General features: G+C 42.5%; 1 protein-coding gene across 5 annotated transcripts in view; it reads left to right on the forward strand.

The window, feature by feature from the left end:
* si:ch211-200p22.4 (phosphatidylinositol-binding clathrin assembly protein) overlaps positions 1-25,544 on the forward strand; it is an 86,401-nt gene extending 60,857 nt beyond the window's left edge. For 3 of the 5 annotated variants that reach the window (XM_019266021.2, XM_019266023.2, XM_027287876.1), the window contains 7 exons: positions 9,913-10,059; positions 10,199-10,229; positions 10,601-10,733; positions 12,649-12,672; positions 18,646-18,702; positions 18,948-19,076; positions 19,713-25,544. In XM_019266021.2, the coding sequence (XP_019121566.1) occupies positions 9,913-10,059; positions 10,199-10,229; positions 10,601-10,733; positions 12,649-12,672; positions 18,646-18,702; positions 18,948-19,076; positions 19,713-19,727 (536 nt within the window). In that variant the 3' untranslated portion in view covers positions 19,728-25,544. The remainder of the gene's footprint in view (positions 1-9,912; positions 10,060-10,198; positions 10,230-10,600; positions 10,734-12,648; positions 12,673-18,645; positions 18,703-18,947; positions 19,077-19,712) is intronic. The other 2 variants (XM_027287874.1, XM_027287875.1) reach the window with 2 other exon arrangements.
* Positions 25,545-27,422: the final 1,878 nt, after the last annotated feature.

Consider the following 27,422-nt stretch of genomic DNA (forward strand, 5'->3'; position numbering starts at 1 on the left):
AACACGAGATAAGGACGTCAATGTCGACAGTTCTTGTCATTTCAGTATCAATATATCCATAAAGATAAAAACTGTATGATGATTTCTTGTTTGATGCCGAAGAGAGCACAGTGACCTGATGATGATATTAAACATCAGAACTTCAAGATATTCCAGATAGTCCGTTTGCGGAGGCAAATAAACGATTAAATAAACAAACAATCATTTTTACTGTTAACCAATAAATAATGCTTGTAGAACTGTTGTATAAAAGCAATATCCCACTGGAGGTAGTGCCGTTATACTGAATATCAGCACGGCTATGCAGCACTCCCTCGAGTGTGATATTACTTTAATATTTAAAACCTCAATCCAGTCTCTCAATACTTTCAACAACTCCAGGATCAATACGTTGCACTCAAGCCTCGAGTTGTTAGGTCATACTGAAGATGTACATCTATAAAAAGGCTCAATGATTTCCTAGAAACAGCCGTAGTGCAGTTTTTAGGAAACGGTAATGTTTTTGCGTACGTCTACAGGCTTTGGTGTTTTCATACAGTTTAGTGAGAATTATCTTATCTAAAGTCAAACCCCTATCCTGTAACTTCCTCTAAGCTCTTGCTCCTTCTCCTTTTAACGGTGAAAATGTCTTCAGATGACCTCTACAGGAGTCACTCTTATCTGCCCTACCTCCTCTGGAGCCGTCGATAACTCACCGTGCCTTTAAAAAAATGATATGCTTTACAGACAGAGCACCGTGGGACCAGAAAAAAAAGGTTGAGAAGCAGCTGAGATTGATTGTGTCAGTTGCTGAGAGGTTAAAAGAAAGTAAGCTTAATAGAGGGCTCGGAGCCAAAGTCTCAGACCTGCAACACTTAAGAACCATCAGTCCAAAGCTGTTATCATAACAGCGGGAAACCCACAACGAGAGAAGCTCAAGGAGGGAGGGTCCTACTCATCGTCTACTCCAATCAAGACTTATTCTCTTTCACTGGATTTGAAGAATTTGGTTGCCAATTAAATACAAAATTGGTGATTGAACTCATTTTCCCATCTGGACAAATGTTGTTAAATTGCTCAAGTTTTTAGACCTGTGTAGGAACCCACAAAGAAAGACGAGATACCGGGATCAGTTAACTTTTGGCCAGTCAAAAAGAAACAAAACTGATAAGCATCATCGTAAGAGACCCTGAGGACTAAATTTTTCCTCAAACAGCTTCTTCTATTAGTGTGGACAGATAAAAGCCTGCCAGTTCAAAATACGATATTCAACACCTTGACGACGTGTTAAGTCTTTTTCATGTGCTGTTAAAACACGACCTAACGTGCTCTTAACGGCGTTGTTAATGTGTCATTAAACACCCTTATGTTTTTTAGGCTGTTCTTGTGCATCATTAACACGTTCATCCGTAGTGCGTCTTAAGATGCGTTAACGCGCCATTCGTGTGTGTTAACTTGTCGTTAACGCATCGTTAATGTGTTGTTAACACGTAGTTTTTTTTTTACGTGTCGTTACCGGTTACAACATGTTGAACACAGTTCCCATTGGCTGATGAACACGATGGTTAACCATTTATCTGAGCCTGGGGGTTTCCTGACACCACCATTTAAGTTTTTTATTTATTTTTGTTGCATTAGATATAAAAATAAATAAAATAAATCAGGCTTTGTTAACGTCGCATTGAAGGTCGTGTATATTTGAACTGGCTGGCTTCCAGCCGTTTCACAGGAGCCAATCTTGTGCCGTTTTTCTCCTATTTTTCGTGCATTAATCAGGATTTAGCGACGTCTAAATCAAAATCTGATCACTTTAGTGACATGTCGATTGTTATAGATATAGGAGATGCAGATGAGCTGAGCTTTTAAGGGTCAAATCTTCTCAAATCCAGATTATCGACTGTTTAAGAGAAAACACTGAAGATCTGCTAGTTTCTAGGGCTTTTTAGATTTAGACTTGAAAAAAAAATCAAAAGTTAAACTGATCCACCCATCTCTGGATTGTGATTTTGAGTTATTACAAATGTTAGAGACCCTATTGTAGAATTCAAACAACAGACAAACACCCAACCCAGTGGCAGAACAACCACAAGTTGTGGAACTGGTCGAAGGTTAGTTCAAATGCTGCCAGCCAAGCCAAAAAAAAAAAAAAAAAAAGGTTTTAGTTTTCAGTCTGGCTCCGTCTGGACAGACAGAGCGGGCTTTTACCGGCTGCAGGTTGTGGGCCGTTGTTACTGGGCGTGGCTTTATTCCCAAACACAGCATCGAAAATCTACAGTCATGGCTGCGGCTGGCTGCTGCAGAGGCTGGTTCTCCATTCCTGAGGGATGTAGTTAAATATGACCGATTAAAAATCCTGTTTGGAAGCTCAAACTGCACGAGGACGAGCTTCATCTGACATTTCTTTTTATAACTGTAGATACATGCGTGATTCAGCCTGGTGGGATCACAGCTCTGCTCTAGTCAGGATTCACCACCTTCCCACTAAACTAATCCCATTAGATTAGGAGGCATGGACGTTACCTCCTTCGCCATTGTTGTGGCGTAGTAACTTGGGATTCAGTCAGGCTGTTGGGATGTCGGCTTTCAGAGGAGAGTTAACCCCGTGCACGAGGAATCCACTGATGCACCTTTTGTTTTGTTTTTTTGTCTTCATCCACTCCCTGTTGGGGATTAGAGGCTCAACGCCTCAGAGAGTGGGTCGTCTTTGTGGAGTCGAAATTCACAAGACAAAGCGTACACCGCGGCGTCTATGAATAAAACATGACAGGAAACTTAAAGGTCCAGTGTGTAAGATTTAGAGGATTCTAATTTACAGAATATAAGACTCATAACTATGTTTTTATTAGTGTTTAATCCCTTTCTTTAGACTTCTATATCTATAGACAGAGCGTGGGTCCTCCAATCTAGTATGGCCTTTCAAAGACACAGTAGTTTTTCCTACGTGCTTGGACGATGAGTGAGGGGATGCAATCAACAACTACACCACTAGATGCAGCTAAAAATCGTTCACCCCTCGTCTTTAACATTGATTCATATCAATGTTAAAGATGATCTCGACCCTTAGAGATTAAATGGTATGCTGACTTTCCTTAGCTTAGCATAGACTAGAAATAGGACGAAACAGCTCCATCCAAACCAAAGTGGCAACCTTTGGAGCTGTGAAGAAAAACTGCAGTTCCTCAAACGTCCATTGAGGCTGGCTCCAGAAGTGAGTCAGTCTCCATAAGTCCCCATGTTAGACAGCAGAAATAAACATGTTTACAGCTGGTACAAAAAACAGTTTTGGTCTCTGTAGCTAATTCCCCGTTCATGACAACTGTACTGAGGTGATTTATATACAACTCACCTGTTCACATTTATTAAGGCTTAAGTTATGCAGGATTAGAGCGTGGACGCTTTGATTGACAGGTGGGTGCTGTTACAGATGGTTTGCTTAGCAACCAGGCGTCATTCAGAAACCTCTGGGTGACGTCACGGATACAACGTCCATATTTGTGCTGTCAATGGTCCAAACGTAACAGAATCCACCTCTACAGCTCACTGATTAACACATTTTATCTTGTACTTTGCCATTTTACGGAGGGTGGGTTGTGTACACAAACTATTTCCTGGCAAAGCACAGTAGCTTCCTGGTGCCCTGCTGGACGCTGCCTGGCAGAGCAAAGAATACGCCTCGGACCAAACCCCCGCCGGTAAAACTGCAAATTATCGTGTTGGCTTTGGTGCCGATTTGACAAACAAACAATCATATAACGTGTTATTAGCGAGCTTTGTTCGGTGAATTGGTAAAGAGCCAGGCTAGCTGTTTCACCCTGTTTCCAGTCTTTGTGTAAGCTAAGTATTTAAACACATAGGTGTGAATCTGCCGCCAATTTACTCATCAGACTCTCAGCCAGAAAGCAAAATATCCACTGTTCCTCTCGTTCTCAGCGTGTCCTTCGTATACAGTCTCAGACATTTGCCGAAATAAGAATCCTTTGTGATATTTTTTTTGAGAGAAAACACGGAGAGGGTAGTTCTCAGCTCCAGTGTCACCAGAGCCACTGATATCCGACTCTGAAGTCTGGCCAAACTCCGTATAAATGGCTTCAGTTTAATCCTCTGTCATAAAGCTGTAATACTCTAGCATAACAGTGCTTCCAGATACATCTCTGTGCTACTTCTTTTTTTTTGATTCGAGCTGTTTTGGGCTGAAATGTCAGAAAACAGAGAGCGAGGAGGTGGAGGAGGAGGAGGTGGAAGGGGTGGTGTACTGTAATATGTGAAAGTGAGTGCTGTTGTTGTTGTTCAGCATTTCTGCTGCAGCAACATTTTTCACGCCGACAAACAGAAAACCGGTGGAGATGGTGGTGGGTTGAATCTCAGCTGACATTTCACTCGGACTGCTTTTTATTGAGCTGCTCGGGGGGGGGGGGGTTGTCAACACTCGGTTACTGGAGATAACACGGAGTGTTTTACAGTGTTTAACTGTCTCTCTCTGTGAAAGAGACACCGCTGGTTCATGCAACATTGTCATGGAGAAAAAAAAAAAGAAAGGGGCTGATTTTGGATGGTGGGTTTGCATAAAAAGACAAGACGAACTGCCTCGACAGATGGATGGGGGGGGGGACATGAGAACGACCAGCCGAGGGAGAAGACGTTTGTGTACATCTTTATCTTTGCAACCCTGCTGCTCACATATGTGTGTGTGTGTGTGTAAATGCAGGTAAATATAGGTAGCGGTACCTCCCCAGGCACTGCTGGCGGTGGAGATTGAAGGAGTGCTCTGCACGGCGGGGATGAAGGCCGGCTGAAGATCAAAACGGTCACTGTTTCAGATTGGGCACACTGTGGAGGGATAACGAGGATGGAGAGGAGAAGGAGTTAGACAACAAAACAGAGAGTTATAGAGAGACAGATGGAGACAGAGCATTATAATTTTAATCATCGCGCATAAATAGCTAAAGTCACCACTAAAATGTTCGTTTGTCACAGATAAAGATTAATCCTCGCTCTCTGAAGGGCTGTAAAAAATCTCACGGAGCAATAAAACAGTGGAGCCGTAAATTCCCCAGCGAGTAATACCGTGTGTGCGCGTTGAGTAAATTCAGCGCCGATATCAAGCCTCGCTTAGTAACTCTATTACAGCTGGAATCAGTCGGAGACACGATACGAGGATTTGTTTTGTCGAGGTGAACAGACTGCAGAGTTGTCCTGAACATAACCGCTGTGAAACAATCGAAAACTTTTTATTTCGCCTGATTAATCTGCTTTATCGATGCCGCTCGCTCGCTCACTCTCATTCACGGCCTACGTCGCTCACCGCTGCTCAAACCATCGGACACAAACCAAATAAACTTCGTCTTGTCTTTATTTGCAGCGTAAATTGTGAGTCAGACTCAGATTTAGAAGCTGGTACATGAAATAAACAAAGAAACACAACAGGTAGAGTATCAGAGTTTAGTCCATATCCACTGGATAGTCTCAGAGACATTTCGTCTGACTGTTGGTTGCAGTGTGATGTAAGTTGCGTTTTTTCCAAAACTTTTTGAGGCTCATGCCACTGCCACAAAGGCCTAAACTCAGTACCATCACTCAAACGAATTGGAAAACCTGCGTTTTCAAACCTTTTCCTCATATAAGGACAATCTTTTTGTTCTTTTTGAGTTTTATTCTTCAGTATTATTGAAACGGACACGCAAGGATCTGTTAAAGTGTCATATTTCTTAAAGGGACAGCGCAGGAATCTTTAGTTTACTTCAAACTGCTAATATGTTTATTTTTTAATGTTTTGTCAACGCTACAGAAACATTAAGGTAACTGTTGCGTATTATAAGCTTGTCCAACGTTGACGTCTCTGTATCAGCACTCATGGAAAGACATTTGTCGTCACTTATCTAATACAGTGGTCCCTCGTTTATCGCGGGGGATACATTCTCAAAATAACCCGCAATAAACGAAATCCGCGAAGTAAGTTTTACAATTATTATACATGTTTTAAGGCCGTAAAACCCCTAACCACACACTTTTATACACCTTTTTACACGCATTTTGTACAGTACTCCCTTAGCCAATTTAGGACGCAGAACACAATGTGCGTTCATACTGTACAGCACGCTGTAAAAAAAAAGCATGCAAAATTACACTCAAAAAATCTGCGAAACAGCGAGTCCACGAAAAGTGAACCACGTTATAGCGAGGGACGACTGTAACTTATGTATAACATCAGTTATCCTCCAGGTTTCTTTGTTAAAAAGACAGTTATTTATATTGTGTATATATCGCAGCAACGCTACCCATCAATCAGCATCGCTGAGAGTGGTCGTCGTTCAAACTCATTCGTATGACTCGGATTGAAACGGAGCTCTGTCACAAGTCATCTTCGTGACGGCTTTGAGCTTTCATGGCTGTTTGAATGATCAAATTCTCTCTGTGAGCATTAGTTAGCATTTGTACAGCTGTGGCGTTGCTTCTTCAAACATTTGCCAGATAAAGCTGCTTCCCCTTTTTTGTCTTCCGAACGTTTATCACGAGTCCAGAGTGCTGATCCTGTCCAGGGTTTTGCTGCTGGTTTTTCTGGCTCGCTCTAATCTCGTTTAACCCCGTCCGTCTCAGAAGTAACAGTTGGAGGCTTGTGGCGTGCGGCGTGTGCGGCCCGGTTCTGGCTTCGGACGGACTAACTTCGTTCTATTAATAGTGCTCGTGTTGAAGCTGCCACTACAACTACTAATACGCCATCTGGGCTACTGGCAGCATCTCACATAAAAATCCCATTTGTGTGTCTGCGTGTCTTTAACGTGTCCGTATATTTGTCTGCACGTCGTCTGTCTGCTTCCACTCGCATGTTTTGTTTGTTGTTGTTCACACTCTTCCCGCCGTCCTCCCTCTCCTCTCCTCCTCCTCCTCCTCCTCCTCCATTTATTTCATCTCTCTGTATTTGCCTCATCGTCTCCCCATCACACTTCACAAGGCGAGAATCACCCAGGCAACTCCTTTCCATCTGCTCTCCTCCTCCCTCCGTCTCTTCTGCAGAGTCTGTAGTTTATCTGCATTTTTTTTACTGACCTATCTTACTGTACTGTCCTTTTTATATCTCACAATTCATATGAATCATGCTGCTCTGTAACGTGTTTCTAATTTCTCATCGTTCGTAACTGTGGTAGTTACCTTTTTATATCTTAATTCAGCTGTTTCAGTTGATTTTTAAGGGTATATTCAGGCAAAAGCAAGATTGTCCATTCATTTATTCGTTTTGTTTACCAATCAGACGATCAAACCCCCCCAAAGAAGTTTAATTTGGTTTGTGTCCGATGGTTCGAGCAGTGGTTGAGCAACCTAGACGGTGAATAAGAGTGAGGGAGCAGTTACAGCAGTTACGTTCAACACAAATACAAACACACCACCGAAACGCCCGATCCTTTCTGAGTGTACCCTTAAAACTGATTTAATTCTATTTTTATACGTCATTAAAATCTTTTTCTCATCTGTATCTCTGCTCACGGTCAACCTTAATGGTCCCTCGGAGCGTCATAGAAATACTCTTTGATACTGCTGTTTTTATGCCTCTTTTCAAACACATTGTTACACAAATGTCAGACCTCGAAAGATTTCTGTTGAATGCCACGTAAAGACTGCAGCAGCAAAAGGTTAAACACACACACAGAGAAATTAAATACACAGTTATCACACTGCTGTTATTAAGAGCAACCTGATAATCAGTCAGTTATCAACTTTTATGCATAACAGAAGTGTTAAGGCAGTTATGTTTGAAATTAGACACCAGTCTGAGCTTCTTATAATATTAAAATATCAGGGTCACGCTGTTTTTAGTAGTTAATCTGCCAACATTGTACTGTATGTTTACCCTAACTGTAGATTATTGAACGGTATGATCACGTTAAATTATCGAGATTTAAAACCGAGAATACTCGCGCGGGGATTTCCGTAAAAGATCTTTCTTAACAGCAACGCAGTTACGTGTTTTATGTCTTTAGATAATCCGACCTTTTTCACATTTCTGTCACATTTGGTGGTAAGTAGCAGATTTCTGTTTCAGAATAGAACCCTCGACACGGATTTACTTCCCTCCTTCCCTTTTATCTTAAACTCTATTGACTGTCAAATCCTCTGCTGAAACACCTAAACTAACGCTGATAGCATTATCCTCCCCGGCTCAATACGACGCTCTCAGTCCTCGCCTCATCACCTCCTCCTCTGTTTTCTCCTTCTCCTCTTTATCTTGCATTGCTCTTTCTCTCTGTTCAGTTTAATTCAGCTGCCTTTTTTTTTTACTGACAGGGTGGTTTAAGAAACAAAAAAATCAGCCACACTGCCAAAGTGTTTCATCACAGTGACAACAATAATGGAAATGCCGAGAACAGGAGAGAAATTAGAGTCGAATTTAAAAGCTGGCGGACGACACTCGGTTCACTTTCTTTAACTTTCTCCTTCTTCTTTGTCTCCGTGTGCTTCTCCTCCCCCTCTCATCTGCTCAGCTAGCAGGAAAAGTGTTTTCTGAATCTCTTGTGTCAGCACCGCTGTCAGACCGACACACCGCTTCCTAACTAAATATTATTCCTCCCTCTGTTTTTTTCCCACCATCAGCTGCCTCTCTTTTCTTTTTTCCTTCCTCCTCCTCTGTATTTTGCACGTTTACAACATTCATCTTGAATTCACATCCTGTCTTCGCTTCATTTCTCTTGGTATCGATGATTTTTGAACCCCACATGTACAAAAACTCAAGGCAAAGGGGTTGAAGTTGCACTTATTCATAAAATTATCTTAAAAATCCATAATTTCTGCATCTATTGAACATGTTTCTAATTTCTCATTATTCATAACTCTCCGTTTGAGTGTTCCACTTTGGTAGTTACCTTTTTTATATCTTAATTCAGCTGTTTCAGTTGATTTTTAAGGGTACATTCAGACAGAAGCTGTGAAAAAAGCATGTTTTTCCCCATTCATTTGAACGGGGGTAGTGCATTTCATCACTGCGGCCGCCAATCAGACCCCCACAAAGAAGTTTAATTTGGTTTGTGTCCGATGGTTTGAGCAGAGGGTTGAGCGACCTAGACGGTGAATGAGAGTGAGGGAGCGCCGGCATCGATATGGCCGGTTAATCAGTGAAATAAAAAGTTATTTTTTGATTGTTTCACAGCGGTTACGCCTGATTGTGTCTGAATGTACCTCCCCTGCTTTATTTCTCTTCATATCGATGATTTTTTTAACCCCTAAATCTACAAAAACACAACACAAAAGGGTTAAAGTCGCACTCATACATAAAACCTATAACAAAATCTATAACTTAGACATACCGAGCCATTAGTTTCACGAGTGCTGACATGGAAAGTTGTTAACAACAGATCATCTGCACCTACCGGCCTCGGAAAAAGCACCATCAGTTTTCTCTCTCACACACATACACGCATGTTAAAAACTAATCACTGTTCAGAGTCGGGAGTGTATACATGACGGCCGCGAACAGATAAATCAATCATCTGGAACGAGCGCCGAGAGCTACTGAGTCAGGGATTACAGGCCCGCCGCTGATAGAATGAGGCTGCTGCATGACGGAGTGTATCTGCTTTAAACAGAAATCTCTTGACCGTGTAGGTAAACGCTAAAAATAGTGCAGGATGAATTCAATTAACAGCGAGACTTAGCAGTGAGATTGAGGTTCACATTAAGGACGTACTGGGTGTATTTCTTACTGCAGACTCATGAACTCTATGATTGCTCTGCTGTTGCTATGCTGTGATGGGGTGATACTGTGAAAGTGATTTTCTTGGTTCAGTGCACATTTAATCCGATATATGTTCCCGCTTCATTGCTTTTTTCTCGTCTGTGCGTCTGCATCGCGTACTAACCTCCATTTCTTCATTTCTGTCCGTACGTTGTTGTTACAGCCTGTCCAAAGGAATGTAGTTTACATGTGTAAGTTGGCTCCTCCTTCAGGTTTTGATGTTCTCGGAGACCTGTTGAAGCCTACGATTCCCACACACACTGCACCACCTCCTCCTCCACCACCTCAAATGGCCATCCATCCTGGAGGAAAGCTGCTAGCCAACGACCTCGACTCGTCTCTGGCCAACCTCATGGGCAGTGAGTGTTCAGATCATCTGCACATCTGAATGTTAGAAACTAGTGAAAAGATTATCCGACAGACCAAACATGAAGTAAAATCAGAGAGGAAAGCGGCATCGATTGACTGAGCGTCTCTGTGGTTTTGTTCCTTCCTCAGATCTGCAGTTTGGTGGGACCCCAGCCAAGAAGTAAGTGTGTTGAGTTGTGATGATACCTTTACGTTGTGCTCGCCTCCTCGTTATACGTTATCGCTACCGTTGCCAGAAATTCCTGCCTATATCCTGCCAACCTATGACGTTTACTACTTTTAAAGTCAAGATCTAATTTATTATCAAGTGTTCAGTTGCTTTTAACTGATCAGGTTTGTAAGAAAGGCAAGATTTACATTCGTGTTTCTACTTTGTTGTCGTGTAACGTGACACCTTGTCGTGTAACGTGACACCTTGCGTGACGAGCTTTGTCTCCAGTTCGGCTCTCTTGCCTGTTGTCTTGCAAGTCGTCGTGGTTTCGGCATCACAGCGTGTGCTTGTTTCGTTGCCCTGCTTGTCCCTCTCTCCAGGCCAGATATGCATTGGAGCCAGCCCGGAGAGAAGAAGCTGACGGGGGGACAGAACTGGCAGAATAAGACCATGTCGACCACACAGTGGGGCCCGGCGCCCATGGCTCCTCAGCCCATGCCTGTACAACACGTGGTAAGGAGGCGGTGACTGAGTGTGTCTGAAATAACTCTTAAAGGGTGATTCAGGTTTAATAAAACTTTGTATCTATCTGTAATTATTATAACATTTAATCATGTTGATAACGTAACGATAAAGTAAGAAACAAGTAAGAAGTCTTCCGAAACTACAAAAAACAAGATAAACGTAAAGTTGTAGAAGGAAATGAGAATCCCTTGAAGTGTTTAAAAGGTTAAATTCTGTTTTTAATATTGTTTTAATACGTTCTGGATTCACGTCTCATTGGTTTAAAAGAATAGTTTGTCATTTTGGGATTCATGTCTGTCCGATACATGTTGGTTCTATAGCTAACAGCTGATTAGCATTAAAACTCCTTTATTTAACATGTTATCTGTACAAAAAATACAACAACTTAACAAGGTGTGCTGGACTGTTTCTTGGCTCCAAATAGCAGCTGGTTAGCTTAGCTTAGCATTAAGACTTAACCAGCCTCTGTATAAACCTGAACAAAATCCACCCAACAACGCTGCTAATTAACAAGAACTGAAGTACAGATTTACCATGGGTGCTGGACTAATACTTGGCTACAAATAGCAGTCATTTAAAGATCAACTTTTGCTTGAAGTGCCCAGGTCAAAATATAAACACTGGGATGACCGAACCTTTTCCGTTGCCGCCCCCAGATGCGTCTTGTTTCCGACCTGGGCCTCTTTAAATCCAGGCTAAAAACCCATTTATTCAGGATGGCTTTTAATACCCAGTAGTATGATGACACTTGAATAAGATTCGATTTTGTTGTATTTTATTGTTTTTATTGTGTTTGTTTGTACTTATTGTTCTCTTTATTTATTATCTGTAAATAAAGTACATTTACATTTAGTTCAGCATCAAGACCTGAAACTTGAAACTCTGTATAGAAGTAACAAACCTGACAGCACCTTTTAATAAACACGTTACAAAAACTAATATATGTATAAACAGTTTTGCCATAGGTGCTGGACTAACTCTGCTGCTCAGCTCAGCATCAAAAGCTTGGCTCCGTCAAACACAAACTACCCTCTGCTCTACGTCAAACCACAAACTAGCACATTTCCCCAAAGTGTCAAACTTTTCCTTTTAACAGTGAAAAATCAGTGGCTGCTCAGAACTTGAATGAAACCTGCAGACTCTTTTAGTCTGCACGCTGACTGACTGCTGGGTTTGTCGGTGTTGTACTGTTGTGGTCTCGGTGCAGTGTATGTATATAAATCGCCGCCTGTGCATGCTCTGTGTGTGTTTGTGTGCTGATCTTGGCAGCTCCTGATTGTCCTCCTGATCTCCGGACAGCAATTTCTGGCTGACGAGGACAAACTGTCACTAACCCTTCGCTTCCTCTCTTTCCTCCCTCTCTCTTTTTGTACCTATCTCTTCTGGCTCTCGCTCTCCCGTTGGTCCTTTCCATCTGTCTTCCCTTCTCGCCGTCTCCCCCCCTTCACCCCTGCTGTCATTCTCTCTCATCTCTCCTTTCCTGTCCCGCTCGTCCTCTCCATACGTTTCTTCTGTTTTTTTGCACCGTCATCCACTCGTCTTCCTTCCCTCCAACTCGTATTCTGTTTTATCGTTTTTTTTTGTGTTGTCATCTGCTCGCTGCCTCCTGACATCTGAATTTTGACCTCTCTCTCTCTCTGTTTTATTTCCTTTCACTTGTTTCTGTTGGTCGTCCATATCTGCCTACCTTGTGGTTCTTTATCTTTATTTTTCACTCTATTCATTTTCTTCGGATTCCTCCCGTCCACCCTCACGTTGTCACTTTCTCTCATCCTCAAACCTCTCGTGTTTTCCTCTCCGTCATCTTTATCTATTTCTATCCATCGCCTCTTTCTCTTCAACCTCACCTTTCTGTCTTCTTCTCTGTCTTTTTGTCTCTTTTCCTTGTTGCGTCCTGATGCAGAATGGAATGTTCTATACTAGTTATGTAAGTACTTATCCCTGTTTAGTCTTTCCAAACTTGCTCAATTTTCTTCTGATGATGTGCTTACAACCTCACCTCTTGCTGTCTTCCTCCTTCCTTCCTTTCTTTCTTTCTTTCTTGCCCAATTTCTTTCCAAAAATAACCTTCTCACCTCGGTGCTGATGGCTTTAAACTAAACTGTCTGATACCCGGGAAGTCAGAACAAGGTCCTACTATTCTCCTCTTCCCTGTTTACGACCCAGCTCGTGCAGGAAACCAGATGTACTCGGTAAAACAACAACTAGAGGTGAGGTGACAGTGTAAAGAATGGACCTGCTTCTTAGACCGCCCAGTTAATCTAAATATCTAGTATCTAGTATCATTTTGCTTTCTGGCGCGAGATTCACATCCATGCGTTAAATATGGTTAGACTGGAAACAGGGTGAAACAGCTAGCCTGGCTCTTTACCAATTCACCGACCAGAAAGCTCGCTAATTAACACGTTATATGATTGTTTGTTTGTCAAATCAGCACCAAAGCCAACACGATAATCTGCAGTTTTACCGGCCGAGGCGTATTTCTTTGCTCTGCCAGGCAGCGTCCAGCAGGGACACCAGGAAGCTACTGTGCTTTGCCAGGAAATACTTTGGTACACAACCCACCCTCCGTAAAATGGCAAAGTACAAGATAAAATGTGTTAGTCAGTGAGTTTTAGAGGTGGATTCTGTTACGTTTGGACCATTGACAGTATAAATATGGACGTTGTATCCGTGACGTCACCCAGAGGTTTCTGAAGAGCCGTTGTGAAGAGTGTGGAGGCCATCGCCATGTTGGCGACCCAGCTGTCAATCATAGCGTCCACACTCTTAATCCTGCATAACTTTAAGCCTTAATATAATGTGAACAGGTGAGTTGTATATAAATTCACCCTCAGTACAGTTGTCATGAACGGGGAAATTAGCTACAGAGACCAAAACTGTTTTTTGTACCAGGCTGTAAACATGTTTATTTCTGCTGTGAAGTTGGACATTTGGACATGGGGACTTATGGAGACTGACTCACTTCTGGAGCCAGCCTCAAGTGGACGACAAGAGCAACTGCATTTTTTTGGGTAGTTATAAACATACTAACACACAATAGATTCACAGAGAGGCGAGCTCAACACAAAAACAAGCCACAGCGACTGTCAGGTTGCTCTAACTTAGATCTTCTCCAAATTGGATTGGACGGTCGGTTGGGGTGCTGCTCCAATCAGGAGCCTCACGTCTCCAGGAATGGATGATGATGATGATGATGATGAAGGTGGCCACGCCTCACCAGCTTGAGCCAATCAGGGAGAGGCGACCACACAATCTAACTCGCAAACACTACAAGCAAGGTTAAGATCAAAGTTTGCAGCCATATTTATCCAAAAAAACTAAAGAAACATCAGTGACCTTTCAGTCATTAAATACTCGCTGTAGCACCACAACAACAGTTGAAAACACTCCTGAACAAACACCTATTTACTCCTCTTTGAGTCACATTTGCTAAAAACCCAACTGTTAAAACTCAAACACTTGTAAAACCACCACAAAAGGCAAAAAAAAACTGTAATCGCCTATGGGGATTGAAGTCAGTGTTCACTCAGCTAAAACAAACTAAAAAAGTCTTCCCCCTCTTATAAATGGCACAAAAACACAAAACTCTCTACATTGTGTGGTCAGCATTGAACCGCCTTCAACGTACATTCAGCAAGACAAGCAAACACACACAAACAAAAAAAAAACAAAATGCATCAGCTTTGACCACAAACAAATAAAGCTTAGAGGGCGAAAATATTAATAGAGCTGCTCATTATTGTCCCCAAGAGTGCTACAGAAAGAGCAAACATAACCCCCATACGCCGATAACACGATAAATAAGTCATAGCTGCATGTGGCAGTGATGTATAAGACATCACAGGTAGCAGAGCGGCGAATGAGTTGGCCGTCACGCATCACGCATGATGAGTAAAACACATCAGAGAGTCTCTCGCCACGAAGGCCGAGCTTTCTGTGCTGGAGTGATACTTTAAATGCCAGCCAGAAATCCTGTAAAGCCTCTTCTACTCCTTTAACCTTCACTTAAGCATGCAGGTCATTTTAATTCTGACTGTGCAGACAAAGAAAAGAAAGCAAGGCATGGCAAAAGTTCAGCTCGCTAAATAGACAAATATGAATCAGCGGGGGAGGAAGACGGAAGACAAACCGTGCGGCCAGACAGATGGATGTAAAACACGAAGACGCATCGAAGGCCGACAGCTTGGCTGAAAGACAGATGGACAAACACACTTATAGACGAGGTGTAGCGGTGCATAAACAGCGTCTCACCTGCTGCGTTGTTCCTCTCAGACGTCTTCTTGTCATGTTTCAATAAACGTGAAGTGAAGTCAAACTCTCAGACAGATGGTTTGATGGTTAAAGCGCGGTGACGGTGAAGTCCGTTAAGACTAGAACAGCTCATGTTGTAGTACTGGAAACTGATGTTGACTTTTAGTTTGGTGTGAAGTGAAGCTAATGCATAAAGCGCCAGAAACTGCAGTTCCTCTAACGTCCACTTGAGGCTGGCTCCAGAAGTGAGTCAGTCTCCATAAGTCCCCATGTTAGACAGCAGAAATAAACATGTTTACAGCCTGGTACAAAAAACAGTTTTGGTCTCTGTAGCTAATTTCCCCGTTCATGACAACTGTACTGAGGGTGAATTTATATACAACTCACCTGTTCACATTATATTAAGGCTTAAAGTTATGCAGGATTAAGAGCGTGGACGCTTTGATTGACAGGTGGGTCGCGTTACAGATGGTTTATTTGAGCAACCAGGCGTCATTCAGATTCATTTTAACTCCAGTGATGGTCGTCGACGGGTACACTGCACACAAGAACTGCTAAGAGCTAATTCAGCAGACTTTAAAGTGCTTTAGTTTGTCTTTAATGTTCTGTATCAACCACAAAGTTCGTTTTTATTCAAAGAACCAAACACCAGAGATGAAATATAGATTCGTATGTCAGGTTTAAAGAATTTAGTAAGTCAGTTTGGCTCTTTGCATGAAGGCGAGCTGAGTTTTAAAGCACTGATGGAGGCGTCATTGTCGTTGATTAATATGATCCATCATTCGACTGCAAAGTTAATGTACGATATCACACAGATAATTACTGCGTTTAATGAAAATATTGCACCTTTTTTATTCGTCTATTCGTTATACTCCGGCTGAACTCTGTCAGAGTGGAAGTACTTTTATTACCTCTGCAATAATTGAGGCGCTATACAGTCATGCAAAGAAAAATCCCTCCGTTGTCTTATTTGCAGTGATGGATTAGGTCTGTGAAGGCAGCGGCGTTGTTGTTAATGAGTTTTAGCAAACAGTGGGAGCTCGCTGACTTCCGGGTGAGTGGGCTGACCTGCAGCAGAGCAAACAGTCACAACTTCAGCAGCAGGAGATACAGTTACATGACGGAGAGGGTGGAGGGAGAATCACACTGTCAGGCGATATGTAACTCCACAAACTGTGAAATTACTGCAGGTGATCTGTGAATGTTAATACATGTATGTGTTACAGATCATCTTGTAGACAGATTTCCCTCCAGGACATTCACCGATGCCGTACTGTAACGTACCGCGGACACTCCCTCCGTGAATTACCAATGTTGGTGTGACTCGATCTTGCAATACCTCAAAGTCTCAGTCTCAGTACACTCTGGTCGGTTTAGTCAGTCTCAACTTGGTTTAGTTGATCTCGACTCGGTTTAGTCAGTCCTGACTCGGTTTAGTCGGTCGTGACTCAGTTTAGTCGGTCGTGACTCGGTTTAGTCAGTTGTGACTCTGGTTTAGTCGGTCGTGACTCGGTTTAGTCGGTCTCGACTCGGTTTAGTCGGTCTCGACTCGGTTTAGTCAGTCTCGACTCAGTTTAGTCAGTCGTGACTCGGTTTAGTATGTCGTGACTCGGTTTAGTCGGTCTCGACTCGGTTTAGTATGTCGTGACTCGGTTTAGTATGTCGTGACTCGGTTTAGTCAGTCTCGACTTAGTTTAGTCAGTCGTGACTCGGTTTAGTATGTCCTGATTCGGTTTAGTCTGTCATGACTCGGTTTAGTCGGTCTTGACTCGGTTTAGTCGGTCGTGACTCGGTTTAGACAGTCTCGACTCGTTTTAGTCGGTCTCTACTTGGTTTAGTCGGTCTTGACTCGGTTTAGTCGGTCTTGACTCGGTTTAGTCGGTCTTGACTCGGTTTAGTCGGTCATGACTCGGTTTAGTCCGTCGTGACTCGGTTTAGTCCGTCTTGACTCGGTTTAGTCAGTCTTGACTCAGTTTAGTCGGTTGTGACTCGGTCTAGTTGGTCGTGGCTCTGTCTAGTTGGTCGTGACTCGGTTTAGTTGGTCTTCGGATGAAGGGAGTCAAACAGTCTTGTAATTGCAGCAGATATGGTTTTATGATGGAGAAGGTGGAGGGAGAATCACACTGTCAGGTCTGTACATGCAGATCTTTATTTGTTATAAATGAGGCGTTAGACGACATGTAACTCTACAAACTGTGAAATTACTGCAGGTGATCTGTGAATGTTAATACATGTATGTGTTACAGATCATCTTGTAGACAGATTTCCCTCCAGGACATTCACCGATGCCGTACTGTAACGTACCGCGGACACTCCCTCCGTGAATTACCAATGTTGGTGTGACTCGATCTTGCAATACCTCAAAGTCTCAGTCTCAGTACACTCTGGTCGGTTTAGTCAGTCTCAACTTGGTTTAGTTGATCTCGACTCGGTTTAGTCAGTCCTGACTCGGTTTAGTCGGTCGTGACTCGGTTTAGTCGGTCGTGACTCGGTTTAGTCGGTCTAGACTCGGTTTAGTCTGTCGTGACTCGGTTTAGTCTGTCGTGACTCGGTTTAGTCGGTCGTGACTCGGTTTAGTCGGTCGTGACTCGGTTTAGTCGGTCGTGACTTGGTTTAGTCAGTCTCGACTTGGTTTAGTCGGTCTCGACTCGGTTTAGTCGGTCGTGACTCGGTTTAGTCGGTCGTGACTCGGTTTAGTCGGTCTCGACTCGGTTTAGTCGGTCGTGACTCGGTTTAGTCGGTTGTGACTCGGTTTAGTTGGTCGTGACTCTGTTTAGTTGGTCGTGACTCGGTTTAGTCCGTCTTGACTCGGTTTAGTCAGTCTCAACTTGGTTGGTTGGTTGGTTTTGACTCGGTTTAGTCAGTCGTGGCTCGGTTTAGTTGGTCGTGACTCGGTTTAGTTGGTCTTCGGACAGATAAAGGGAGTCAAACAGTCTTGTGACTGCAGCAGATATGGTTTTATGATGGAAAAGGTGGAGGGAGAATCACACTGTCAGGTCTGTACATGCAGATCTTTATTTGTTATAAATGAGGCGTTAGACGATGTGTAACTCTACAAACTGTGAAATTACTGCAGGTGATCTGTGAATGTTAATACATGTATGTGTTACAGATCATCTTGTAGACAGATTTCCCTCCGGGACATTCACCGATGCCGTACTATAACATACCGCGGACACTCGCTCCCTCCGTAAATTGCCAACATGTCGAGCAGAAGTCGTCCGGTTTGTTCGAGGACGTGGGCTGAGCTTTGTCAACAACAGCTACAAATTGCCCGTCACATTGAATTTGAGGCTCATTCAGCTGTAGTGGATTTGATTTGTGGAGTATGGAGTGCAGGGCTAAACGCTGTCCTACTGAGCCCACCCCCTCTTTTTAAAGCCGCGATAATGATTGCTCCCAGTGGGGTTCCTCTAAGTACTCCTGCTGCATGCTGTGTTGTCGCACTCCTAATGGCCGCACAAGCACTCTGTCAACATTAAACGGTGTTCTTGCACATACATTACAGTGTGTGTGTTTTATTCAATGTGTTTAGAGTCAGACAGATGTGACGCTTGTCAGAGCTTGAAGACACTAAAATTGTAGAACAAGCGATGAAATGTTTGACCCAACCTGCTTCAACTCCTGGTCTTTGCTTTTCCTCTAGGCTCCAGCTCCAATGGCTTTTCCCATGACCACACCGCAAGTGCCTGTGTATGGAATGGTGAGTCAGTCATCTCCCATCGTACGTGATCTTCTGCATCCTATGTAAACTGTCTGTTGGTCCATTTTCCCATCACTCGTGAACAAGATCCCGGGATACTTGAACTCTTCTGCTTGGGGCAGTAACTCGCTCCCAAGCCAAGTTTTCACGTGCATCAGAGTTGTGTTGAGTTTATTTCAATATTTTTAGCTTTAATCCAGAATAAACTCTCTGATTTGTGTCTATGTCTCTCTGTCTTTGTTCAGGTCCCTCCCCAGATGGGTCAGATGGGTGGGGTACCAGTGATGGCTCCTCAGCCAATGATGTACAACCAGCCTGTTCTCAGACCCACCAACCCGTTCGCGCCCATGCCCGGAGCTCAGGTCAGCTATCCGGTATTTGTAAATTTATACACGCAATAATACAATCATCACGTTTTCATGTTTATGTAATAAAACTGAATGTGATTATCTGTTCAAAACGTTTCTTTCTGAGGTCCTTTATTAAGTAATTTGACGATGTCTGTCACCAACATTTGTTAAATTAAACATGTGTCTATTGGTAAAGACCACAGACTGTATAAAACATGGACGTAGTCTCCGTGACGTCACCCACAAGCTTCTGAAGAGCCGTTCTGAGCCATATTGACCTAAAAAATTAGATTAGGAACCATAAATCAAAAAGATTTCAATGAATCGATGAGTTTTTTTGGTCAAAAAATGGTGAAAAATGTTAATCAGTCTAAAGTTACGTCCTCAAATGTCTTGTTTTGTCTACAACCCAAAGATATTCAGTTTACTATCGCAGACGCTTAAAGAAACCAGAAAATATTCACGTTTGAGAAACAGTTTTTTGGCACTTCACAGCCACGGACGTTGCAAAAAATAGTTCTATCGTACAGTAAATTGTGTACAGCTTCAACATAGTAAAGACATCAAGGAGGGGGATATATGTGTCGTTTCTTGACGTTGTTTTTGTGTGTTTAACTTCCCGAACATGTTAACAACGATTTATCTTTTCTGTCCATTCAGATGCAGTTTATGTAATCCAGTCAGGGGGGGAAGCAGAGTGCCAAAAGCGACAAACAAACAAACAGCAGAAGAAAAACACACGAGAGGAACGAGCAGAAGGACGAAGGGAAGGATTCGATCAAGCGATTTTGAAAAAATCGACTAAGAGACAGACAGACGACAAGATGACCGACACCAAAAAAAACAAGTTGGACAGAGGAGGAGGTGGAGGAGGAGAAGACCAAACAGGATGGAGGGATGGAGGGATGTGATGGGGAAAGAGGTCATCTGGTTGGTCGTTGTCGAAAACAACTTCTTGCATCTGTGTGTTTGTGTGTGTGTGTGTGTGTGTGTGTGTGGCTTCTTTGTGTTATACCGTCTAATTTGTGGTTTAAACCACGTCGACGCCGGCGTGATGTTTCAGGAGAGGGAATAAGGACGAGAGAGAAGGATGGAGGAGACGAGGAGAGACGAGAGGGGATTGAGGAAATCCTACCTCTGGTTTTCAGTCAGACGTCTGACTGCTTGTGAGAGTCTCTGCTGCAGAATTAGCTTTATTTCATACTGGTGCTATTTTGTCCTCTCTTGGTTACCGTCCGCCTGCAACGGCACCTTGGGAGCACTTACGGAGGGGACAAGTGTTTGTTTAGTGTGTGGAAGTGTGTGTTTGTGTTTGTGTGTGTGTGCACAGCAGTTGTTTCAGACGACGCCTTCACCACCGACTGACCTCTCCATCCCGTCCGCTCGCCGTCCGTCCGATCAGCGAGAGATTCAAAAGGCAAATCTTCTCAAGTGTGTTTCCCCCCGTAAATGTTTCCCTCTCTGTTGGGATATCTTTGTATTTTTCAACCTGTTATCCTCTGCATCCTCACCTGAATGTTATCTGGGCTTGTACAGCAGGTTTGTTGAACCATTTGTTAATAGTTGAGCGTTTGTTGTTATGGGTTTTTAAGCTAAAAAAGTCCTTTGTTACTCATACTGCATTGTTTTCTTCTCCTAAAACTACAGATACACACAGAGAAACAGAGCTAACGTGCTAACGCGGTACGCACAAGTCGTTTTTTAATTAATTAATTGAGGCCTGATCACACCAAATTCATTGGTACATCTAACGATGTAGTGGCTACTCAAGGTAAACTGTCGCTGTCTAGTGCCAGTTAGTCACAATTTTTCGTTACCTTGACCTGGAAATTTATTCTCAACATTGTCCAAAAAAAGTCTTGGAAAGATTAGAAAGAAGAAACTAGATTTCTAACACTGTTGCCAATTTTTCGTTGGCGACAAAGACGTATTTTGGTCTATAAATCTATAAATCCATCCTCTTTTGTTGAGCAGCTTATACCCAACAGAGGAGGTTAAATCGAACTGGATTGGTGCATCACAGCCAAAGCTACAATGGCTTTCTCCATTTTTGGATTCTTCGTCAAGTCGATTGGCGACGTAGTTAGTGGCTACTCTATGTAATGCTAGTGCCGGTCAGTCGCGACCTTCCCCCGGCAAGATTATCCATCATTAAAGTCGATAAGGACTTATGAATGAGACGAAAGAAAAGCTAGTTTTCTATATTTCTGTTAGCAATTCAAAGACTTGTTTTGGTCTATAAATCTGTCCTCTTTTGTTGATCAGTTTGTACCCAAACAAAGGAGGTTAAATCGAACTGGATTGATGCATCGCAGCCAAAGCCAATTCATGAAATCGATTGGCAATGTAATGACTACTTACGGGGCTCGCTGGTAAACAACAACAACAATTCCGTTGGCTTGTTTGCTAACGCGACAAAGACGTATTTTAGTCTATAACTCTGTCCTCTTTTGTTGAGCAGTGTATACGCCAACAGAGGAGTTTAAATCAAACTAGATTGGTGTGTCACAGCCAAAACTACTGTGGTTTTAACCCATTTTGGACTCTGTTCCCCCCCCAAAAACAAGACAACTTGCTTTCGGTCAACGGCAACTATTTAACGGATCCACTTAAGCCGGCTGTTTAATTTCGATGAGCCAATTTCACAGTTTTAAATGCTGGTGTGACCAGGAATTTATCCAGACATAATTTATACGTGTTTATCTTGACATTTTTGTCTCTAATTAGAGACAAAATTGGAAGAAATTCCCTAAAAACTAAAGCATCGTTAACCTGCTAGTTGCCGTTAGTGCCTGGTTCGACCCTGTGTGTATCTGTATCTTCACGTCTTCATCAGCTCGCCAAACACATTCACACTTTGTCTAAAGGTTTCCAAAAAAAAAAAGAGCTTTTTTTTTTCATTAGGTACTCCCTAATTTAGCCGATCCAGATTACGTGCCAATGATTGATGACAGCAGCACTGAGTGATTTAAATGTTACTGAATCAAGTTGTTAAATTGCACTGAATCAAAGTGAGTGCGACTCATTCTGCACCGAGAGCCAAACGACACTGAACTTTTGGCGTCACCGCAACGTCGCGGTTCCAGGAAATTATTATTTTTTTTGGTGGGTTAGGGGATCGAATTTTAAAGTCTTGGCCATTCCTTTTAGCCAAAGCATCCGTCACCGTGATTGAGTGTGTGTTCACGTGTGTGTTTTGTGGGGTTTTGTTTCTCATTGAGGGCTATTTTCTGAGGGTCAAATTGTGTCAAATTTTATCAAATTTGAGCCAGCGAGTGTGCCACGAAATGTTTGTTTTTTTCTTTCTTTCTTTTTGTTTGTTTTTGTAAAAAAAAAAAAAAAAAAAAATCAAATATTGTCGCAAAATGCACAAAATGCAAAAATTTTGCACTGAAGTTGACTATCCTGCCGTTAAGTAGAAGCTGTCGGACCAGTTTTTCTGGTTTTTCGAGGAAAGACGTTTGAAGTTTGTAGAAATTTGTTGTTTGTTTTTTTTTTTCCGGGAGGGTTTGTCTAATCTAAACTACCAGCCTCTAAAAAGTGGCAGGTAACGGAAAAAAATTTTACTTTCCTGCCATCCAAACGATGAACTTGAAACTTTTTTGTAGTTCCGTCCCCGTCCCCGTCCGCCCACTTTCCAAGCGTCTACGTCCAACCATCTCCACATCTCTGCTATGAAAATCTCAACGTTGTCCCGTTGGTCTCTCTCTAGAACGCTTTCTTTAGCCTGCTTCGTCACTGTTTGGTATGTGTAGATATGTAAAAATAATAACCAGTTCCTGTCTAGATTGTCGGCTCCCCATCACTGTCGCTGTGGATAGATATTGCTCTTTAGACGCTTCTTGTCGCGAGTCTTGTGTTAGCTTAGCCTCTCGTCATGATATCCTCCTTAGTGTAGGTTATCCCACCTTGTCCGCACCTCCTGCCAGTCGTCTAGTTAACTATAGCTCTATTATCTCTCTTGGTGTCTCTGTCTTTTAGCTGTAGACGAAACCTTTTCGGAGGCGCTCTCTTTCTCTCTCTCTCGGGCTTTGTGGTTCGCTTTTCTTGTTCTAGCTTTTGACCGCTTACTTCTTCGCTGTTTGCATCGCTTCCGTGTCCGCTAGATAAGGTCCTCTTCATTTAGTTTTTTTGTTTTTTGTTTCTCCTCGATCACATCTCCGCCTCTTGTTATGATGTCAGCAGCCTACGAGAACAGTCTCCAAGCGGACTGTTGAACCTAGAATCAAATGTTCGGGTATCCAGGTCTCTTTCTTTTTTTTCGTGTGCGTGACAGATTGGAGGCTACAAGAGAGACGAGAGTTTGTCTGCTCAATTAGCCACTTTGACAGTCAGCCAGCTGTTGTTCGGGGTGGGGGGGTGTTTTGTGAATTTTTATCCACTCGGAAAAGTGTGGCAAGTAGCAAGGGAATCCACTAATCACTGTTGAACAGAAGTTCCAAGTGCTGATAGTAAAGAAACATGTAGGTTATCTTTTTGGTTTTTGCAACCAAGACGTCCTCAAAAACTTTTATCTGTGTCATCGAACGACGTCGGCACGACGTTGCCGTCCATAACGGGGGAATCTGTCGGAGCCTCCTCCTCCTCTCCAGGTAGTCCAACTCCAACCCTCGTTAAACTATTTTCTTAATGGATGTCTGAGCTTTTGGCACCAAAAATGAGTTCTAATTATGGTTCTTTGTTTTTCTGGGACGGCTGTCCTTACCGTCTCTAATATGGTGTGATGAATTGGCGGCACCGATCCAGAATCACATCGTCCTGGGTCTTTTAAAAAAAAAAACAACGAATCATATCAGGTCGAACTGCAAATCTGATCATCTCTGATGTTTGTAATTACCTCTCGGGTTTGAATGACAGTAAAACCGGTGCCAGGGTGTTTTGTTAAGTCTGAAAGCTGTTTGATCCAGTTGGACTACCTTTCTACATTTTGCGTTTTTCTTCTTCTTCGTTTCTGTTTCTCTAAAACTTAAAATTTCTCTGCATGGGAATCCAGTCCTGCCTGTTTGCGACGAGGTTTTCTGTCCGTGCGTCTCGAGTGGTTTGTAATTTTTTGGTGGGGATTGATTGAGGGAGCATTGGAAGAGGAAACGTCACTGGCTCGTCTCTTTGACTCCTTAGCGTTGATGTAACTGCCAGTAATTATTATAGCTTCATCACGTTGGGTGATTTCGTTAACGGTGTTTGGATTTTGGATCTGGCCGAGCATGCAGACTTTTTTTTTTCTGTTTGTTTTCTGTTCTTCATCTTCGACCTGGCACATTCGGGATCCGACCAGGCAACCTCAAGTTTTTAAAAAAAGCTGCTACCACACCTCTCTCTCTCTCTCTCTTGCATTGTTGTAGCATGAATCTAGGTGAGGGGGGAATGGGAAGGATACACGGATAAACCTTGATGTCATATTAAAAACCGTCTGTTCTCTGCTAAAGGCCAAGTGTATCAAACGTTTCGGAGAGCAGACTTCTTCTTCTTCTTGTTCTTCTTCTCTAAGCGAGCCATCCCTCTCTCTTTCTAGGGTCAGTGAGTGCATGGTTGTATCGTCGTCGATGTTTGTTGTCCAAAAAAAAGCATGACATGACCGTGATGGTGATGATGATGATGATGAAGATAAATTCTCTCCTCTTGTTGTCCCTGTTTTTTAAAAAACGTCTCGCCAGGCGCCGCCGAAGGCGAAAGGGCACGATGGATCTCGACCAGTCTTGACAGAAGTTTGTACTGTCGTCAAACTGTAGCAACAAAACGAAGCGCCACACCTTTTTTCTGTTATTTTTGTTGCGTTACCCAAAGATGTCACGTTTGGCAGATCGCCGCAACCCGTTTATCGCGGCGCCACCTGCTGTCGGGAGTCGCCGTGCACGTTTGCAGCTCCCGCCCCGTAAAAATTCAAAACGAAACAAAAACGGAGAAGCGAGCGAGAGAAAAGACCGGCCCCGACGGATAAATAAATTCTCCTCGTTTTGTCAAACGACGTTGCACGTTTCTGTTTTTTCTACATCTGTGTTTTTTGGTAAGAACCCTCGGATTGCTGCCTCACTATTCTGTACATAGAGAAAACACACACTCACACACACACACACAGAGCTTAAAGACATAACTCATAATCTCCAGCAAATGCGTTTTTTTATTTTACATTTACTCTTTATTTTTCTGAACATGGAAGATTATTAGTGTTATTACAGCAGTTATATAGGTATGAATACTACTCAGCGGGGGACGGGCTAAACAAGACAGACGATGCAGATTTCACGACGGCTGCAGACCTCCCTGTAACTTCAGGATCAGCCATGATATTCTCAAATGATGCCAAATGTTTTTTGAGCAGAGTACACCTTTTAATCTCTCTCTCTCTCTCTCTCTCTCTTCTCTCCCTCCCCCCCTCCACATCTCTCTTTGTACATTTTTTCTATTTATTTAAAGCAAAAATATATGGATTGTATCAAGCATGGAAAGGCAAAAACAAAACAAATGTTACAGTTGACAACAACAACAAAAATTAAAAAAAAATCACAGGCTTTTATTTTACAGCAGTATATTTGTTTATTCTAGGGATCTGTTTCTTTTTTTTTTTTTTTTTTTTTGGAAGAAATAAAAAGTCATTTTCCATTCCTAAACGTTTGTCTGTTTTTCTTTATTAAAAATAAAAAATAAAAATCCATTTCAAAGTCTCGCTTGATGGAATTCGAGGCCTTGAAATGTCAAACGGTGCATCTTCTTGGTTTTTAATTACGCCGCCGCAGGGCTCGAGAATCTCTTAATTCAGCCTCCGTCTCCGGTGAGATCTCAGCCCATGTTTTATGTGTTGCATCTTCAATCTTCATGTTCATACAAAATGTTAAACGTGCTTAAAGTCTGCCCGTTTTGGCCTCATTTTGGAGGAGTTGAATCCTGTTTAATGCTTAATGGTATTTATCGAAGGAACAGAGTGTTTTCTGGTTTGTTCCCGTCAAAGTCTGGTCTTTAAATAAGCAAATATGGACACAAATTAAATCTAAAGATGGGAATTCATTCATTAGAAGTGTCCAGAGAGTTTTCATTTAAGGGAATCTATTGACAGAAATTGAATACTAGAGATTTTGAGTGTGCCTGAGGCTTCCTGTCTCTCAGTCCATACATTATATTGCTGACAGGACGAAGTTAGTAAAGTATTAATTAACCACAAACTGTATCAGGCATGGTTCATAACTGAGGTGGAAGTATTTATGTAGCGACTGTTTGAATTCTCTAAACCAGTTCTCAAACTTTGACTGAGATACAGTTGGATAAGACGCTCTTGATGGTGCAGCGGTAAAAGTTCACCAGAATCTGAGGAGATAGATGGACCATCTTGGCCCAAGAAACCTTTTGTACCCTTGATACAGATGGAGGTGTGTGCTACGTTGGTTTTCCTCGATGATCTCTTTGGTCTTCCTCCCAAAGGTTGTCGTGTAGGGAGGCCAGTCAGTTTCTTTATGGACCTGGTTTTAGGTGTCCACATAAAAACATCTGAAATGTTCTCTGTAACGGTGGGAAAGCGTCAAACATACAATTAGGATTTCCAATCCGTTTTGTTTTTGTATCCACGCCTTGTATATCTCGTCTTGTTTGGACGTGTTGATCTAAAACTCTCCTGGTCTTGATTCGTCTGTTGCTACAACTCCAGCTCTCCCACGGTGACGGATTAAAAAGCAGGTTCCCACCTCCCGACTCCCACCGAGCTCTGAATAATGAAACGCTTTGTGTAACCACGATCACATCGCTTGTGATGCATTCGGCCGTGTTTCTTTGACTATGCGGTCCTTGGTAGGAAAAATCTATCACTCAAAACGTACTCAGCTTGACAAACAGCAGTGTTTTGTCTTCGGTGAATAATTTATTGTCAAACCACCTGCTGACGCCGAGCGGCAATTTGTCTCCGTGTCCAGGATGAAAGATGGAAACAAAACTACAAGAACCAACTTCATGAAAACACCTTTAGCCTTCGTTACGTATTCAATCACAGCATTAACAATTAACTGATAAGTATCACGCCGACTGCAGTGTTGTAGTCTTGGTCTCTTTTTAAAGACCTCGGTCTTGTCTCAGACAAAGAGGACTCTGGATTCTGTGGGGATACCACCGCTAAACTGTCTGATTTATATGTGAATTATCTCAGACATCAACCAAAATTTGTGTAAGAAAAAAACGAGGTGACTAAAACTAAAAGAGTTGAATATTAGATACCTAAGTAGGGTATATACTGTCTGGTCTGGGTCATGACTTGGTCTCGGTTTAGTTGGTCTCGACTACAACACTGGCAGTCAGGTAAGTACAGAAAATATAAAAGTGTGTTGGTGTTCCACACACAGTAAAAGTAATTATAAATAAAATACTTTTAGCTTTCTGGACTTTATTTTC

The sequence above is a fragment of the Larimichthys crocea genome, chromosome XIV, assembly GCF_000972845.2.
Source record: "Larimichthys crocea isolate SSNF chromosome XIV, L_crocea_2.0, whole genome shotgun sequence".
Lineage (NCBI taxonomy): Eukaryota > Metazoa > Chordata > Actinopteri > Sciaenidae > Larimichthys > Larimichthys crocea.